This window comes from Taeniopygia guttata, chromosome 2 (genome assembly GCF_048771995.1).
Source record: "Taeniopygia guttata chromosome 2, bTaeGut7.mat, whole genome shotgun sequence".
Classification (NCBI taxonomy): domain Eukaryota; kingdom Metazoa; phylum Chordata; class Aves; order Passeriformes; family Estrildidae; genus Taeniopygia; species Taeniopygia guttata.
Window position 1 is genome coordinate 47,560,284 of NC_133026.1, and position 20,315 is coordinate 47,580,598.

A 20,315-nucleotide genomic window follows, 5' to 3' on the forward strand; every position below is an offset into this window, starting at 1 on the left:
AGGGACAGAAGGAGGAGCACAACTTTAAGTGTGCAGCTGGATAACTTCAGTTTGCCTTTCAGCACACATGTGCCAGCCTGTAGGCACACTGCTGCCAAGCAGAGTGCACAGCTCTGCATGCTGCATCCCCTTCACCTGTTGGGATGCTACTGTAGGTCCTGTTCTGGTATTTCCATATTTTGACAAAATTTCATCGGGGTTATTAATTCCTCTTACAAAGTAAACAGAAACCAGTTAGCAGATTCAATATAATGGAGGACAAAAAGAGTAACTGCTTTTTCTTCCCATTATTTCCCATATCTAGAGTTTCCCATTAGAAACTATGATAAAAAAACAATTTAACAATCTAAATTAGCAATAATATATTAATAATACAAGAAAAAACTAGCAATAACTGTAAAGTCTGGATTAAATTACTTTTCAAATCATTATTTTGGTACTTCTAAGTTCTCTACACCATTAACTTTTATGTCCTTTGTCAATCCCATTCACCTACCTCCTACTCCCTTTGTCTATTCTACACCACCTTTGCATTATTATATAACAAAATCTGAAACTAAAAACTTGGACAAAAAAACCTTGCAACAAATAAATTAGAACCTGTAAAGTACAGCTAAAAGAAAAAGGAAATGTATCCTCAATAATAAAAATTATTTATACAGCCAGCCTCTCATGGTACAGCTTGGTCCTCCTGCAGCACTACTGCTACAGCACTGATGTGACTAAGCACAACTCATGTTGAAAGAGGCAACAAGATGAAAAAAAAAATGCAACTCTTCTGGGACACGGAGGTTTTGCAATTAGCAATTTAATATCACTTTACAAATTGATAAATGTAAAATAAATACCATCACAGCAATATTAATAAGTACCAGCAATACTAATAAGCTGCTGCTCCTAATAATCCCTTGGGCTGCACTCCCCCTGTGTGTAAGTCTCCAGAAAAAATTCTTTTCCCTTCCCTTCCCTAGCTGGGAGAGAAATTGCCACCAGCTGGTTGCTCACCAGAGGGGTGTCCCTGCAAGCAGGCGAGGGCTGCATGGCTGCCTCTGTGCACTCTCTGGGGCAGGGGCTGGCTGGCAGGAGGCTGCTGCAGGGACACTCTGGCAGGCAGCACACAGAGCAGCAGCCCTGCCACCCTGCTGCACAGCCAGGCCCCCTTGCCAGCAGAACCCTGCCTTGCTCTGGGAGTGACAGGCAGGTGGGTGAGTGCCCAGCTCCCACTGCACTTCCCAGCTGGCTTACAGCCACCCCCAGAATCCTGCTGCAGTCTGCGAAATATGAAAATATGTTTGGGTACCAGTGTCAGGACATGACTGTCTACTGCATGTATAGGACCACAGCACTACTAGAAAACAAAGGAAAGCAAGCTATTATGTTTTTTTCATTTTTTTTTAACGATGGAAAATGAGATAAAAGTCTATTTCCATTCTCTGCAGAGTAATTCTACTTGGCAGGCCATTCAAAGTATTTTTTTTTTTTTTTTGCCCCTGGCTTTAAATATCTGCCAAATGTCAAAGAGCACAGACTGGAAGTTTTTGTTGCCTTAATCTTAATAAAATTCCATTTATGGAAATTTACTTACCTTTGCTGCATTTACAGTTCCAAAAAGTCAAATTTACCTTATTAGTCCATGTACTTCAAAGAATTTCTTACAATCAGTCCAGAAATATTTTGAAGTTTTTTCTTCATAGAAATGAGTATTTTGTGCTAGTGCCTTTTTTTTTTTTTTTTTTTTTTGTCTCTATGTCTCCTCCTAGACTTGTAAAAATGAAGTGAGCTTTTACACATGCTGAGATGCTCATTTAAAGCTCTAAGAAGATCAGGCTGTTGCTTTATTGTACAAAATAACAGAGATCAAAGTAAACTTTGTGCTCCCTATAGGAGATAACACCCTTAGCTAACTTATCACAGTATCTGCACTGAAAACATTGGTTAGAAAAAAAGTATTTTCCTAGGGTAGATATAAATTGACAGCTGAAGTTAAGTGACACTGGGGCATTATAGCCTCATGACTTACTGATCTGCACACAAGGGGAGTATCCTGACAATGACACAGAGCACAGACAGCTCTATAGTCAATGTGAATTTACACACCTGGCAAAGCTCTATCTGCTTTACTGGTTAGCACAGATGTCCAAGATTCATAGCCCTAATGACATCCACCAGGCAGGTCACCTATTCTGAGCTCACCTGCACATGACTCGGCCATGTCTTCAGGTTTTGTGTGCTGGGATGCACACAGATCCCCAACCCAGTCTTTTTGAGTACTTGCCCTTGCTACTTGTACAGAGCTTGGTAGCACTTCCAAAGTAACTTGCAGAACACAGACTGAGGTTTCCCACTCCAATTTCCTCACCAGTTTCATCCTTTTGTGCCTACTCCTGTGGAGAACTCACAGGGAAGCAGACACCAAGAAGAACTCTAAGCACAGGCATGCAAGACTGTAAGGTGGTCTAATCCAGACCACTTGTTCCAGAGAAATCATAGGATGAGCAAAAGCAAGCAAAGAATGTCCAATATATCAATGCTGACCATGCCCTAGGTCCTGTTCAAACCATCAGTAGTACTCCAATTTGGGTTTAAAGCACTTCCAAATCAAACAGCAAGTGTGTGTGTGTGTGTGTGTGCATGTGTGAACTGTGAAGAGGACAGAAGCCTAAATCCAGGTGGAAACTTGTGTTACATGTGCAATTCTGATATACCTTGTGCAATACCAGAAAATTGTAGACAGGTTTCTTATAGGCCAAATCTGAATACCTTTCCTTTCCACATGACTGACAGAGATTCATTGCTTTTTCTTTTTGCTTAGGTTGATTTGTTAGGTTCTTCTTGTTGTTTTTTGGTTTTGTTTTTGGGTTTTGGGGGTTTTTTTGGGAACAATGATTGGGATATTCCTCTCCCTGTCTGACACCTTTTAACTGCAGAAGTAACAAGAAAACCCTTAACTTTGCTGTCTTTAAGCCTATCACAGAAAAAAAATAGCAGATGCAGCACATCTGTTAGTGCGAAACAGCATTAAGGAAAAAACCTCAGTTGCTGACCTGTGCATCTGTCAAAAAACAGAACTTCTAGTCAGTAAATACAACATTCTGTCTTATAATTAATGCTATCGTGACACTAATAAATCTTTCAGGGCTAAAGTAGTTTTTATGGCTATTAAAAACCAGAAAAACACCCCACAATCAGTGGAGGCATTACCTGTTACTATCATGCACCAGGGTCCGCAGTGGACTGGTGGCAAACACCAGATTCAAGGACTCCTGGATCCATGACTCGCTAATTCAACATTGGTTTCCTGTGGTGAAAGAGACAAGGTCTTTTGAAAGGGGGAGATGCTGAAGTGCTTTGGACTTCAGCCTCCTCAACCTGCTCTGAACCCCTCTGGGAATCAACACCTTTGACTACAATGGAACACTGGTGAGACCAGACTTGTTAACTTATTATCAGGCATCTGTAAAAGATGAAAGGGAGGATTTCTCTAACCAAGGGGAGCACCCCAGAGAATGAATGCCTGAAGGACTCCACAGTGCTACAGTAGAAGAGACCATAAAAGCCAGCCAAGGCCAGGCCAACACCACACAGTTGTGCTGGTACAGCAGCACAGCCCAGGGCAAAACCCTCAACAAGTGCAGCTGCTGCTGATGGGAGAGAGCTTTTATCAGCTCAGTTCACAGCTCTTAAGGTGATAGTTTTGACATGTTAGTGGCAACACCTTGGTATAAATTTAGCACTAGGAGTTCCACAGAGCACACAAGACTTAGGGAAACCCAGGTATTCGTGTCCTCTCTCGCTTCACTCTGAGCGGCAGCTTCCTCAGTTACTCCCTTCCCACCTCCAAAGAGATCCTCACTCCTAAGTCTGCATTTCACCTGATCTAACCATTGACTAACAGATCACATGTTTAGGATGTTACATTTGACTGTACAACAAAATATAATGTTGTTAACAGAAAAAAATCTCAATCCCGAAAAGAAAACCATTAACAGAATTTTGCAGATACTTCTTACTCCATATCTAGTCTCCTAACAAGTCATAACATTCCCTGTTTTTTCAAGTGTAAGTAGGAACACTAAAGACTCTCAATCAAGAGTACTGAAAAGTTAAAAAACACCTAGGGACCCATAGTTGTGGATTTCACCATGTTTGCATGCAGCATTCTTGCCACATATATTTAAAATACAGCCAAAATACACTATTAAATACAAAGCAGGGTTTTAAGATGGGGTTCTACACACAACCTATTAGGAGAGCATGCCTTTCAAGACAGACTGAAGAAACTCAAAACCTTCAGCTAAATGACACATTTCTGGCCTACAAGGGCAGAAATTTTTCCATTAAGGCAAAAAAAAATTTAGACTGTGGGATTTTTGGTATTATTTTCTTTTGTATTACAATCTATATGTCTATAACTAGAATATAACTGAGTAATAAAGTGTGCCTGGATACTCCAACTGTCCATAACTTCAGAAATCTCATCGTTACACATTTCCCTTTAATAAGAGCAGAATTAACTTAAGAGATGGGACTCCTGCTGATAGTTTAAAAATTTAATGGATGCAACAACCTTAAAGTCATATTTAAGCCTTCATCTTGAAAATGCCATCAGCTGCAGGCAGCAAAAATCAGACTGACAGCGAGGTTCTGGCAAGAATTCCAGAGCTAGTAAAATCAGACATTAAAATAGTCAAACCAAACCCACCAAAGAAAAAATCTCACAAACCCACAAAAATCAAGGAGAGGATAAAAGAAAAGGGCTTGATCTCTTTCTTAAAATATTATTTTCTGAACATCCTTTATGCTGGAGATCAGAAACACCAGGGATTTAGTTCTGTAGACCTCAAGTGTATCCTGGCTCTACTAGCACTTCTATTTAATAAAAAGAAAAACAACCAGCCAAGCAACAGAACCCTGTATACTGCATTGAACTTATGGTTCTTAACCTCGAAGATAGCACCAAGTAGAAAGCATAAATAGCATCCATTAGACTGCAATTCACAAAACATTTCTATTTATTCTCCCACTCCCTTTCTTTTACAATGTCTAAACCTTCTGCACAGCTATTACCTCTTCCATCTACTAGGTCTTGCTGCTGCCTCTGTAATAAACAGAAGCAGTAAGACAGAGTTTTTATGTATTTTTCAGTGATGAGGTGCCAGCCACACACACCACAGGACGTAAGTTTGCAGCTTTGAAAGAATCCAGCCAACCAGTGGGAATGTGGCTTTGGACAAGCCAGACTAATAAAATGTAGCATGTGACAACAACATTGCCTGTTTTATCCCTGCTGGCTGGCTGCCACCACATTAAAGAACTGAAGTTCTAATGATGACTACTTTAATGCCACAGTTCTGTAAGAAAAGGAATCATATTTTTCAAACTCCATTGCATTTAACAGTTGGTTCATTATATTAACAAAGCATTGTCTATGTATACAAGTGTGTCAGTGCATTGAATTATATCTAGTGCGCTAAAAAATTTGCATTATTGTTTCCAAGGTTATTCTTGCTGCTGAACAGCTTTTACAAAATAAATAAAAGTAAAAAATTGAGACCTTTCCTTAGTCCAACAAAGGAAATGGGGAAAAATCACATAAAAATAACAGATGAGATTTCTTTACCAGCTCTATTAATAATATTTTCACTATGTTTATATGTCGGTCAGCACCTGCTTCATGAACAGCTTCATATTCAATTTTGTGAAGCTGAAATATGACAGGTACAACAAGGAGCAATAAAATTCCAAAAGCATCTGTTTGGCACCTAAACGATGATTTTAAGCAAGCCCTACCTATAACAAATTGGCTTAAGATAGCAAACTATTTTTCAACTCTTTTTGAAAAGGTAGCCACCTTTTGGTTCATCCATCTTTGGCAAGTCTTCCATCAGCAGCAACTGACATCCTCCCTCAGAATGGGTGAGATACAGCTGCAGTGGTCAGCCCTGAGCGCTGGCTCCTTCTCCCATCTGACAGAAAGGAGCTGCTGCTCCTTTCCTGCTGCAAATCCAGGCCAGGGAACGTTTTTATAACTCAGTGGGGTTTTTTTGTTTTTTTTTTTTCCTTTTCCTCTCCCCATGAGCTGCTTCATAGTCCTCTGTCTTCAAGAAACTGCTATCTTGTCAGCTGTTAAAGGCACTGACATTTCCCTTTACTATAAACTCAGGATGTGCAATAACATTGAAAATCTTAGCAATATTCATACAAAAAAAAAATCTTCACTAGCTCCAGATACTGCAGTACCATTACACTTTCTGGGTGAGAGTTCATATAAATTTGCAGGTTTGTGGGAAGGAGGCAAGTGCCTCTCTCTTCCTTCCTTCCCTTAAGAATTAAATGCCTCAAATCAAGAGTCTGGAGCCAGAATGAAGCACAGTACGGTGAGACAATGAGACATCAATATCCCCTTCTTGATCACTGCTTGAACAATGCTGGTGCTCACTAATATTGCATACATTTAGACTAGTGATGCCAGGATTGTCTCAGTATACTGCTATTACTAGTGACAGTACTTGCAGAAACTATATCTATTCTTAGTCTACACACATGGCAAAAGTGATGTGCAACTTTCTTTTCTCTAATTAAGTATTTCACAATCCCTTTTGAACTTCATTTTTTCCCCATAGTTTAAGAAACACTGCACTGAATCAATTAATAATCCCCAAAGGTCCATACTTAGGTCTGAAACCAGATTTAGGTTTGAAAGCTCCTTTAAAAAAAAACCAAAACCTTACTGGTGACCTTTTAATATGCAGTGAAGTACAATGACTTCTATGAAGAAGACAAAAAAGCAACCACAATTAAAATGACACTGGCAGAAGAGAAGAGACAACTTGAAAGAGACTTTTAAAAGATAAATTTGCTGAGTAAATCTAAACTTTAGAGAGAACATAAATGTAGAGCAGCCCATGGCTTATCCATGGCTGCATTTCTATTAACATGAAATTGTCATATGAAAATGCTCCTGTAAATTTTGCTCACCTTATGAGACTTGTGCTTTGAAAAGAAAACACAGCTCTCCTCCTCCCTCCCCCCCACCCATTTATTTTTGCTAATGTAAAGATTCACATCTGTTAATTTAATCCGTGTTTAATGATTTCATAGGTAAAAGCAAACCTGGAGGAAGAGACTGTATGGCCAATTTTAATTATAAACTACTCCTTTCTATAGGAAAGCCTTGTTTGCCTCCAAGGCTGAGGAAGTTCATCCCCAAGCTTAGAGAAATCTGGTTTTAGTACAACTTGTGTTAAGACACACGAGTGGATGTGAATGAGATAAGCCAAAATAGATGTTGTCCCCAAATATCCATCTTGTGCCTCTCATGGAAGCTGCTTTTCCTGCAGCAGGAACAGTGTAACTGTAAATCCACAAAGTATCCAGGTAACCTAAAATGAGCATTGGCTTACCTAAAATAATTTGTGCTGTAAAAAAACCCCAACAGCTAAGAATTATACATAATGGGCACAAATTAAAGCATGCAGGCTTTCAGTGAACACAAGAAATAACACCCTCTTATGAAATATCTATTTCTGGGACAATCAAAGAGAAGACAGGATAGACTAGCCAGCATCCTGGTTCACCTATACAGACCCTGTGCAGTCCTATTATTAATATCTTCTAGAATAATCAGCCAGAAGAGTGAAGAAAAAGATAACAGACAGTCAGCATCTACCATTCATTTCTTCCCCAGACTGCATTGCTAAAAAGCCCACAAAAAGATCCCAATGCAAATTCAGACACCAACTCATTTCCATTCCTCCCCTTACATGACAGAAAGACTAAAGCATGAAAGATCAATGCTACACACAGTTCTGAAGCCACAATCAAATCTTCATATTAAAAATTAATTTTGGGCAGAGTTTTAATATTGCTAGTACAGATTTATGGAGGACGGAAGAGTCTCGATGCTATATTTCTAATTGATAATTGAGGAAAATTATGGAACTGGGGGGAAAACCCAAATAAGCATCATGTATTCTGGAAGAGAGTAACTGAATTCAATCAAGTTCATCTCTGAAGAAGAACATGATTTAAAATCAGTTCTAATCCATGCAGGCATCAGCCACTTGTGAGGTTTACTGCAACTTAATTAGTTCCCACCTGGTAAGAGAGAGGGGGCAGTAAATAAGAGACAGCTTTGCCCCTTGTTTAAAGCAACTTTCCAAGAAAAAAGCACTTGTGAAACCCTGACAACAAATAGTACATGTCAATGTACTATTGAAAATTTTCTTTACATTCATTGGGAGCAGGCAGAGAGGCTAATTCCAAAAGGCACTTAATTATATATTAATTTTTCTGGCAGAAAATCTCTCTAACTGAATGAGACTAATTTTGCATGATTAAATTTAAAACCACCATTGGTGAACCCAGGTTAACAAGCCTATAGAAATGCAGTGGGAAGCCTCAACTTGAAAAGGCTCTGTGCCTCCTGAAGTCCAGGCTGTCAGAAGTCATGCAGGGGAGTGCAAAGTTTAATAACATTTGGTGGAAAACATACTCATGAGCTCTTTTAAGGCCAACACGTGCCAGTACACAACGGTTCTGGTTTCACAGTGACATTTCTTCACTTTGAAAATATTTTACTCTCTCCATTGCTAAGCAAAACATGCATACACGCAGCAAGTAAATGAAGATATTGTGCAACTGAATGTAAATAAGTGCTTCCAAGTATATGCAATAAGTAACCTTAAAAAACCTCCCACATTTTCCTTTGATTTCTTATACAGTATTTGCACTTCAGTTTTTGGAACAGCCTCAGTACCCTGAAAGATAAAATACTTGTGGCATGCTACAGTGATGGGGTTTTGTGGGTTTTTTTAAAGTAATAATACAGCGCTGGTCATTTAAATACTGTTTTTCTTGATGGTAAGAAAGAGAGAGAAGAAACCAGTATGGGAAAGTTTTTAGGATTTTCTGAATCTATGTCAAATGGTGACTGAATGAGCAGATCCCACCTGGGACACAGGCACTGGCTGCAGTGTCTGGTCAGTGGGTAAGTCGTTTCTCTTTTCTCTCTTCCTCCCCTTTATCATCTCCGACAGCTAGCCTTCGGAGGGATGAATCATCTCCTCCACTACAGCTCTTCTACTGAATAGCTGCTTTAAAGGAAACAGATTGAGGAAAAGTTAGCACTAAGTGAATCAAAGGCAGAGCTGTGTGTTCCGATGTATCACCCTATATATTTTCAAGGTTCATTCCCACATTGCTTCCAACCTCGAAAAAGGTAAATAAGTATGTTTGTGTGCATGGGTGGAAGGAAGGGATGTTCCTTTCCCATCTTTCTGTGTCAGAAAGGGGAGGGATGAGACTCTCAAACTTCCCTTTCCCTCATTTCCATTTTTCCCTGCATCAGGAGGAGCAGGATGCTGTTAAAGTCTTCTCCATTTTGGCCTTACTTTCCCTCTCCTTCCTCCTCCTACCCATAAAGTGGCTTGAGGAAGCTTACAGATAACTTGGCAGGCTGTGTTTCAGGAGTTTTATCCAATATAATTCAGCATTGATCTTCCTTGTCTCCTTCAAATCTTACATTATAAAATCAAAAACAAGGTACTAGGAAAGTAAGCTAATATTGCAGATAATGTATGAGAGTTTTTTGAGAGTTACTTTAAGCTTTTTATAAATAAAACCAAATAATTTTCATATTATTTTGCTGGTGTTTGAAAGGAGACTTCAAATTATTTTTTCAGTTTTGTCCCCACTGTACTTGGTTCATCATGACTAACATGCATCTTTCCCTGAACACCATGTGCAGTGTCTACCATTTGTTATATAAGAAGAAAAAAGTAAAACATTATTCACTCCAGAAGGCAAAAGATTTCTACACTTACTGAAAAATCTCAGAAAATGGAAATAGAAAAGCATGGCAGGTCAAAAAAATCAACCTACAAAGTTTGGTTTCACTTGGGAACTCCCTTTTCCTCTAAGGGGGCTTTCAGAATGCTTAAAAATCTTACTGCTGTGATTCCAGCCATCCTCTAGTACTGTGTTTCTTCAAATTTCACACAGGAATTTCCCAGGCATGTGCCACAAAAGGGTTAACTACAAGTGAAACTCGTTGCACTGCGTGAAGAAATTACTAACCCATTCCAGTAATACATTTTCAGTGTGAATTCAAATGCTCTCCTCTCCAATAGACCTTTATAATGTATGGAGTCCCCAGACACACCAGGGTCTAAAGCACATTATAAAATGCTTTTCTTCACTCTGAATACTATTTACAGAAATAATAATAATTCAAACCAGGTAACATGCTGCAGGATTTCAAAATGTTAAGGGTAAGCTGTTAAATATTAAAGAGATTGCTTTTAATATTAATACATAGGCCACAAAAACAATCTCAAAGAAGTCCCGAATATAAAACACTGCCCTCATATAACTTGTTTTGTTCGTCTCCCCCCACCACAATTCCCTAAAAAGAGTTTTTAATTAATAATTTTGAATTTGTTTATTTATATACACTGCCTCAAATCTGTCCATAGGGCCATTGCTTTAGAACTAACCCGATAAACAGAACAACCCCTGAGATTCCTGAACAGAACAACAAAGGTCCGCCTGCTCACAGTGCACCATCACTTAAGTTCCAAAATCTGCACTTGCTGCAGCCATTCAGTATGATTCTACTCCAAATGCAAAGCACTGACAAGAAATTTTAAGACTTTCCACCCAGAGGTAAAACACTACCACAATTTAACAATTGAAGAAACTAAGGGACAAAAGTATTAAGTAGGTCACACAAGGAGTAAATGCCTTATTCAAGCAGCTGTTCAGAAAGAAAAAGCAAATGAAGAAACCAGCTAAACATATTGAAAACCTTAAACAGTAAGGGAGGAGGAGGGTTACAACCCTTAAAAAAACCACCTTTTACCCCACATACATTCATAGAAAAATGCACATGCATTGAAGTAAATATAAATGCAGAGGAAAACATGCAGAGAAAAACTTATTCATGAACAAGACCAGCTGAGCACAGGTACACAGGCACTTACTTGATCTATTTCCATTAACTTGGGGAAGGCACCTGGCCATTCAATCGCCACCTTCACTATATCAGCAGGAGGGGGCATTGCGACGCTGCTGTTCTTCGGAGCCAGTACAACTGGACACTAAACACTGCAGAGAGCCTCTCTCATTCACACCTGCAGGGAGAGAAAAAACAGAAAGAAGAATATAACAGCAGTTCAAGCAGAACTCCAGCACTGCCGCTTCAGTCTCCTACATTTCCCCTGGCTGGGCAGGTGGATGAAAATATATGTGTGTATGTATGTGCAGGAGTATGGCACATTAAAGGAGCAAGCACAGGACACAACGCCACGACATGCTGCACAGCTCGACAGCCTGTTAGAAAGATGGCTGAAGCACTGAAATGTACGGTGAATAATAGGCATGCATTAGATTTAAATAGAAAAACTATTTTTAAATATTATTAAATATGCTGGTGGGGAAAAAGCGACAAACTAGAGAAAGGTCCTGTTACAGTGTCACTCCTGGAGTCCCAGGGAACGTGACCAATTCGGTTAATGCTGGTGCTTAGGAGAAGAGATTGCCCAGGAAGTTATGGCCAGGAAACACGGTTTCTTTTAACTATAGCAATGATCTTCTGGGTGTTCACAAATAGATCACTGCACTATAGCAACCAGTATGTCAGGAAGAAGGCAGAACACACAGCAGTTTCCACATATACATACACACACGCACACACACATCCTCACCTCACGGATCCAGAGATGCCCACATATAAATACTTCTTTATGGTGCATCTCAGACACGTGAATACACAAGGATGTAGTATACATTCACAATGACATAATCAGCTACATAACACGTCATTATTCTGCAAGAATATGAATAGCAACAGAATCTCGTGTCAAATAATGTGAGCTGTGAATTTCAGGGAAAGAGGAAAGGGGATGAACCAAATCCTCAGGTTTTGCAGAATTGCAGTTCTGTCTCTTCTGACTCATCAAACTTTATAACCTTCCAACAACAACAACAAATGTTTATCAAGAGTGTGTAGTGCCTCTCTGGGCTTGCAAACAGAGCTTCTGCACCCCTCTCTCCACTCAGTGGTGGCAGGACACCCTCGCTAGTAGCAAAGCTCTGCAGTGCTCAGACACAGCAGCCCATGCACCCTTCTGCAGATGGGGAGGTTCCTGCTGGCTTTGCCAAGCCCTCCACAACAACCATGGTGTTTCCTGCATGCTCTGCTGAGACCCAGCAAAGCACTGTCATGTACCACAAAACAAGAGAAGCTGTAGAAATCCCCAGCGGCGCGGTCCCACTTCTTCTTACAGAAAAAGAGAAGGAAGTGGCGAAAGCATGGAGACGTGTTTGCACATACATCCTTTCAAAGAGCCAAGGCAAGAGCAGAGCTGGCTGAGTATACCAGACATCCAAAGACACTAATAGGTACAGGTTGAAAAAGGCTTTGATCACCTTCAGTTGCTGTTTCAACTAACCTGGTCTAATGACCTTTCCTCAACTGTAGCAGAAGGTGGACCTCAGATCAGGCTGAACAAAATTGTGAAATCATCCCTTTAATGGGAAATGTTGTCCCTTTGTCTCAGACTACTTTTATAAGTGGGAGCTCATCCAGCCTTGTGGATGTCTCTGTTTTTCCTTCTTTCTTGTGTCAGCTCTGAAAATGCTCGGTTCTCTGACTCTGCAAGCCCTGCTACATTCTACATGAGGCTCTCAACACAATATAAAAGCAATTTATGAACTTTAACACTCCAGCAATTTATTTCCAACAATGGCAGTTCTAACGCCGACAGGATTGCCGACAGATCACCACACAGCAAAGCGCAAGGCAGTAAATGAGACAATGGACGGTCTATAAATAAGACTGGATTGCAGGAAGTGCCTTGAAAGACTAAACAGTGTGATTAAGAAACACTGTGATATTGTCTATATTTGGTAGATGTTACAGGAACAGGGAATAAACACAATTAAAGCACGCAGCTGGCTTGCTGGTCATTGAGAAAATCAGACATTTACTTTTGGCTGCCTTCTACCCTGTAGAGCTTTAGAAGATGCAAAGTTCCTACAATTTCTTCCCGAAATATCAAACACCCACTATTTGCATCTTCAACCAGTGGTCCCCTTGCTGCGCAGTGCACTGGCTGAATCGACCAGGGAGAAAAAAACCCAAAAACATGAAAAAGTATTTTTGGTCATCTGATTTTTACCATTTTTGAGTCAAACAGCTACTCAGAGGTGATACAACATGGGAGAGGGAGGAGAAGTGAAGTTTCTTGGCAGCAATGAGCTGTTAATCCACCTTGATAGTCAATTGAAACTGAGACCTTGGCACCTTCTGCTCCCACACTCACAGTGACAGTGTTTCCCACCTCCTCAGCAGTACAGTCCTTGGTACTCTCAGCCTGCTGATGTTTTGGAATTAAGCTGTCTGCAGTGCTGAAGTGGGGCTGACTCACCCAGTGCCTGACCGACAGGCTACTCCGTGGACTCCCTGTTTTGGCACCCTATCCCTGGCAGGAGGGATGCTGGAAACTTCAGCCAGAGCCTGAGTTTGCTGGCCACAACACAAAAAGAGCAGCAGCACCAGCTCCTGCCAGACAAACTTGACTGAGGATAGCTACAGCTGAGTAAGCCTTTATTTTCAAGAGTTTTATTTTCCCCCATCATGCTTCCTCTACACTTTTAAAGAAAAAAAAAAAAAACATCTGTAGACCACATATCTAAAGAGATAGAAGGTAGACCTATAAAAAACATAGAATCCACCTATTGGCATGGGCAAACACAGTTTCTTTTGACTGAGAAGTATCTTGTGGCCCAATACCTTCCCTCCAAAGTTCACAATGAATGCTAGAGAAAAAACACTGATTCATGACCGCTGGCCATAAGTACAAAAGTAAAACACTATTACACAGCAATAAATTTGCAGAAAACTTCAATTTTCCCATGCATATGAGGGCATTAACACCCATTTTGCTGTAGCAAGTTGTGGGCTATCTTGACTCACACAGGAAGAAAGGATTAAGAAAGAAGAGTCAAGAAAAGCTGATGTTAAGTTAATCAAATTCAGCTATGGAAAATAAGCACTTACATTCCAAAGCAAGGTGCAAGAGAAGTCTGCCACGGCATTCAGCAGACAATTTCATTGTGACTAGTTTTAATGTAGGCTAGCACAGATCTCCTACATAATTATAATTATTACTATACGTATGCTTATACAGTCATAAAACACAAAGCAAAATGACAGATCTTTAACTAATACAAATGGATGTAGTCCCACTTCTCCCACCAGAAGACCAACTCAAAGATAACAATGTGGTCTGAATGCTGAAAAGTATATAAAATGATCACTTGGTTTCTATTTCTTAGTGGCCATCCTAGTCAAATGTGTTGACTTCTTCTTTCCTAATTTATATTCTTATGAATGCAGTGCAACATATAAAATATTCCGTGTCATTCTACCTACAGGGCAATGTCAGAAACAAATATTCTTTCTTTTTGGGTTTTTTTAAAGGCCAAAATTGATGCTCAGTTGTCATCCCAAAAGCAGAACTGTAAAGAAAAATCTACAACCTACAGTGCTGACAGTTCAAAATTACCTACTCTTTATTCCCATGGTACACAGTGTGTTAGACACTGCCCAGCAAAATGAGGAAGGAAGGCACAAATCCTGGTTTGACATGGTTCTAATTTAGTAAGCAATTTTCATTAGGTGCATAAAGAACTAGAACTGTTTTCAGCTGCTTTTTGTTATGCCAGCAGCAGTCAAACAGTGAAAAAGATAGGGATGTCACTGAAGGGTCTAGTTATGGAGCTTTCTCAAGTACAATTCCTTTTTCTCTCTCAGTGGGATCTGAGAAGCACTGACATGTAAGAGCAACTTTCCAACTTTTTTACAACCTTTATTTTCAAGGCAGAAACTGAAGGCAAGCAGGACGCTTGTGCAGGCATGAGTGTATGAAGGGACGGAGGGGGTCAGAGGAAAAGGAAAGCAAATTCCCATTGTTTTCCCTAATGCATGCAAGGAGATGTAACCTGGAGAATGTTTAAGCAACGTACATGCTCAGCAGCACACTATTTTATAATTTGAGAGGGGGGGGAAAACCACAACCAAAGCATGTCTACCACTTGAACATACTTTATTCTATTAACATGATTTTGCAGAACTATAATAGATTATCCCATTAAAGTGTCAATTTTGCAATTTATTGCTATTACCATATGCAGTTACATTTATGCACTTCAACTTACTGTGAAGGATTTCCTGTGGTTTTACTAAGTCAGAGTAATAAACATCCAAGTTGGAAATCAAAGTATGTTAAATTTAATGTAAAAATGCATCAGCACAGATATGCAAGCTCATGATTTACCTGCCTGGCTCTGAAGGATGCATTCAGCACAAATGTCAGTAAAATACATTGAATTTTCCGCTTCTACCTATGCACTGCATGTGGAAAACAGGATTTTATTTGTGTATGAAATTAGTTCCCTGCGGAACTCTTTTTTTTTCAAACTTGTTTTGCAATTTCATTGGCACTTTCCATACAAAGACATCAAAGTACTTTAAATAACTTCAAGTTACCAGAGCACATCTCTCAAGAAATAAATTCTCTTCTTACTCTACAGACCGAAGGAAAAATGTAAGGCTAATAGGAGCTATATGACTTGCAGCTCTACTCACAAATGTAAACAGCAGCCTAGAACAGCTTATTTCTTCTTTTACAGAAGAGAGGTAATATTCAAAGAGCAGGCCAGGTCATTTCACGAGCAGCTCGAGTAAGAAAATGAATGATTAGAAAGTGACTGAAGGAATGCCACGTGCACTTGAGAATTTAATAAAACAAAGCATGTGTTTCTCCTGGCTGGACAAAAGGCAGCACATACAGCACTTGGAGCTGGAACAGATCCTGCCCCCTAACACGGGCAGGTTTTTGCATGGCATTTTTTGAAGGTGATGGGAAGACAGGGCAGCCAGGGCAGCCAAGCCAAGCAGGATGTGGTGGGTGCTGGCAGGGAGCTGAGCCTGGCCGGGCGCACCGCAGGAGGAGAGGCGCAGCTCCCTCTGCTCCGCACCTTATGTAAGGAACCACTTCTTGTCAAACCTCATCAGCTTCCTCCGCTTCTCTCCTGCCGCCCCAGCAAACAGAAACTAAGTGGCAAGTTCAGCTGGAAGGTCCCTCGGGGACCAAGTCTGATTAACGATTTTAGAAAGATAATCCAACGCTGGATTAATATCCCCCAAGAGAGTTATTTTTGGAGTTAAACTGCATGACTGAACAGCTGAGTCTAAGGAGCTGTAAACATGCTCTACCATCTCTACAACAAATGAAAACAGGGCAGAGAAGCCAGGGGGCTGGATGTATACTTTGTGTACATAAAAAGGCTTTCATGCTGCCTTTTTCCTTCTTAGGCATTCAGTGCTATTCACCCCTGAACCAGACAGGAGCCAAAGGCCCAGCAGACCCATGTCAATAAAATCTGCGGATGTTTTGACACAAATGGAAGATTAAGCTGTACAGAAGCTATTAGCTATACACTAATAAGGGATGGAAAAACAGCAGCAGTCTCGAAAAGCAGGCAACCTGGGTGGGGGTGCTACCTCTCTGCAGCAGCCACCAACACTGCAGGAACACCTGATCCCCCTGAACTGACTTCCAGGGTTCAGAGCAGACCATCAGCTTCCAAACTGGAACATTTATTTGACGCTGAACCCTAAGTCTGTTGATTCGTAAAGCATCATTAGACCAGGAGTGAAATATTTAATATTATGTCAAAATGATCTTTGGACCCTTCAGGTTTAAATACACCACCCTTCCTCCCCAAAATATGTGGAGACCTAGAATTTGAGATTTTAGGATTATGGGCATCAAATGTACAGAACGGTACAGTTTTTGCTGCCGGTAAAGCTGTCCAGGAAAGACAACTAATATTTGTGTGGTTGTCATCTATCTCATTTCCCAGCTTACCCATAACCTTTCTTCACAATTTCATTCAAGTCATCTCTCTATCCACAGTCATCTTGTTCCTCTTCCTGGGAAGCATTTTATATGGCTGAGGTTTCACTATGTTTGACAGGCCAGACCAGTTTCAAATAGAGCACTCTTCAAAACTAGAGAGAAAAAAAGGCTTTAAAGAGTGCTTCAAAAGAAAAGGTGGAAGAATACAAAACAGACTGGGTGTATTCAGAATATAAGCAAGATGGCTGTCTGGTCTTGCTTTTAAAGCACATATTGAAGCAAATCAGAAAAATTTAGGTACTTCATTAACATTAACTCCCCCACTTCTTGGAAGATCATTCTCCTTTTACTAAGGAACTCCTAGGTACATGTCTGTAATTCATAAGAGGATGAAAAATTTAGTTTTGATTACTCAAGGTTCTATTTGAAATTTTCTGGCAATTTTATTAACTCACGTACAACATTCAGTCAGATAAAGAGGTCTGTTCACTAAAGACATTAATATCTGAGCTTTTCCAACTAGAGACCAGGAAAGTATCAAAGTCAAGCATTCAAAAGACAATTCCAACAAAAAACCAAATAAATAAATAAATAAAAATACTAATATTAAAAACTTAGATGACACCAAAATGCACCACCACAACCCCCACACCAATAGCAATCCAGCAGTCAGAGATCTAAGGCTTCACCAAAAAAAAAATAAAATAAAAGTATGATTTTTCAACTGTGCTGAGTACCTGTCTAACATACAAAATGTAAAGACCATGGCAGGTATCTAGTACAGAAACAAAGCAAAATGCTACTCTGAATATAAACTATAACTGAATCTACTTAAACTTTTCACAGTGTGTCAGGGCTTGCCCACTTCATTTGGGGCTGTTTCTTGTCATTTGGCTTGACTCCAGATATTTCTAAAGTAATGCAAGTAGTAAAAAAATATCCGTTAAAATCCAGTTAAATATAGTTTTCTTCTCCTACCTCTCAGGGTGTTGGAACTCAAAATGTCCCTCAGACATTTTTGGAGGTTCCAGGCCTTGGTCAGAAGCATTTTAGACCCTGGCAAGCAGCTGGAAACAGCTGTGATTTTGTGCTTGAGCCATGGAACTTTGAAGGTGGAACAAGCAGTCACAAAGGGTTAGATAGTATAGTAGAAGTAGTTACAAAGTAGAGGGGAAAATTTTTTAGTATTGTACAGGGGGGTTTTAGCACCTGTACAGGGGAGTTTTTACTTTGTACATGGGGGTCAGAAGTTCTAAGATGGAGGAAAGTGGGTCAATCCTGTTCTTCCTCCTTCTTCTTCCTAACCTCCATGTTCTTGGTGATGCTGGCACTTATGGATTGCTTTAGAGTAGAAAAGCACCTTTTAACATAGGTAGTAGGTGTTGGGGAAAAACTGTAAACATGGAACACGTAATATATCATATAAAAGGTAGCAGCAGACCTGGGCGGGGGGAGAGAAGACACCAGGCACTGAGGGTGTCAGGAGTGTGTGTGTCTCTGCCTGGGCTGCTGACCAAACAGCCGCAGCCCGTGAAGACAATCTTTTAGATAACTAGCAATAAACTGCCTTGAGACTGAACAAGAGGCTGCAGAGTCTTTCTTTGGAAGCACAGGTTGGAGGAGAGACTTTACCACCACACGGAACCCCTGAACCAGGCCGGGGGCTCCCACATCAGGGTAGTCTTACATAAATAACCTGTGAGGTAGAAAGGAAGTAATGGAGAAAATGTAAAACCTCAATTTCAGCCAGTGGTCCTACTGTTCTTAAAGAGTTGTAAGTTAAAAATCAAAGTTCATAGCATAAGAAATTTGGAGGGCAGAAGACAGGATAAAGGATATTAACACTGGGAAGCAAGAAAATAAAGCAATGCAAAACATTACAGCTCGAAAGGATGGAGGCAATTGGGGTTTTTTCTTTGTTTGGGGAAAGGGGAGCAGGTAAAGGGGTGGTGCTTTTTAATGTTTAAACTAAGCACATTCCGAAGAAGTCTCATGAAACTGAGAACTGAATAACTTTATTACAGGCTGGTTGAAAAAAAGCTGAAAAGAAACAGAGAAAGTTCATTAAAAGTGCTGTGAATGTTGAATAAACCAGAATTAAGGGTAAAAAAAAAAAAAAAAAGAAAATATTACAGTCCTCCTTTCAACTACTAGCATGATCTGGCTATGGTACCTCATACTTTCCTGGCATTTGGATAAATCAGGGGGCTAGAAAGGACACAAAAAAGAGCACCTTGAGTCAAAATGATAATACAGCAGAAGCTGTATTTCAAAGGAGATAACAGATACAAGAAAATAAGCTCAAAGTTGGGAAAAACCCTAAACTTCCTGCTGGAAGGAAGATGAAGCAGCAGTATAAAAAACAAAGAGAATTTGTTACTCTAACAATGTTTATTATACATCCAGAGGAACGAATGGAACTGCTAGGAAGTTAGCAGTCAAATAGAGGAAGAGAGGGCAGCAGAGATGTGTGAATGTTAAAGGAAACAACCATATTAACTGACAGTACAGACAGGATGTTGAAGGTTGAAACAAACAGCATTATTTTCTAATGTGATCATTCTGCATAGAAAAATCCTATGGAAAAGAGTAATATTGATATTCCACAGTGCATAAGCATAATGCCCATCATAAGTAAAAAAAACAACTAAAGAAAGGGTGGATACTTCTTGAGAGTCTGGGGAGGGCACAAAAATTTTGAGGACACCAGCGTTTTGTCAGCCACTGACACTGCTCTTCAGAGGTGTGCAGTTTTGAATGCCACAGTATAAGAATCATAAAGCTACTAGAAGCCATCCAAAGGAGGGCTGTGAAGAAGGTGAATGATCTGGAGGGGAATTCATATGAGGAGCAGCTGAGATCACTTGGCTTGCTCAGCCTGGAGGAGACCTCATTGCAGTCAGCAGCTTCCTCATGAAGGAAAGTGGAAGGGCGGGCACTGATTTCTTCCCTCTGGAGACCAATGAGAGGACCCAAGAGAATGGCATGAAGCTGAGTCTGAGGAGGGGTAGATTGGCTATTAGGAAAAGGTTTTTCACCCAGAGGGTGGTTGGGCACTGGAACACACTCCCAAGGGAAGTAGTCACAGCACAAAACTCTGAGTTCAAGAAGTGTTTGAGCAGTGCTCTTGGGCACATGGTGTGACTCTTGGGGTGTCCTGCACAGGCTAGGAGCTGGACTCGGTGATCCCCGTGAGTCCCTTCCAAATCTGAACCTTCTATGATACCGTAAAAGATAACAAAAAACAAGAGAAGCAAAGAAACCACCTGTCAGTAATCTTGCAGCAGAAATACTTACTGCAATCCGTGCATCAAAACATCTAACAGTCAAAATGCCCCATGTTTTTCTAACTTCCCAGCACTATACAGTCTCTGAATCCAATGCTGC

The 20,315-nt window shown here is 40.3% G+C and overlaps 1 protein-coding gene across 7 annotated transcripts in view; it reads right to left on the reverse strand.

Moving 5' to 3' along the window:
• The window catches only part of ELMO1 (engulfment and cell motility 1), a 301,680-nt gene that overhangs the window by 240,900 nt on the left and 40,465 nt on the right, over positions 1-20,315 (reverse strand). For 4 of the 7 annotated variants that reach the window (XM_072925847.1, XM_072925846.1, XM_030265190.4 and 1 more), the window contains exon 3: positions 10,983-11,132. In XM_072925847.1, the coding sequence (XP_072781948.1) occupies positions 10,983-11,060 (78 nt within the window). In that variant the 5' untranslated portion in view covers positions 11,061-11,132. Of the gene's footprint in view, positions 1-10,982; positions 11,133-11,470; positions 11,574-11,705; positions 11,747-20,315 lie in introns of those variants that run through there. The other 3 variants (XM_072925845.1, XM_030265191.4, XM_032746780.3) reach the window with 3 other exon arrangements.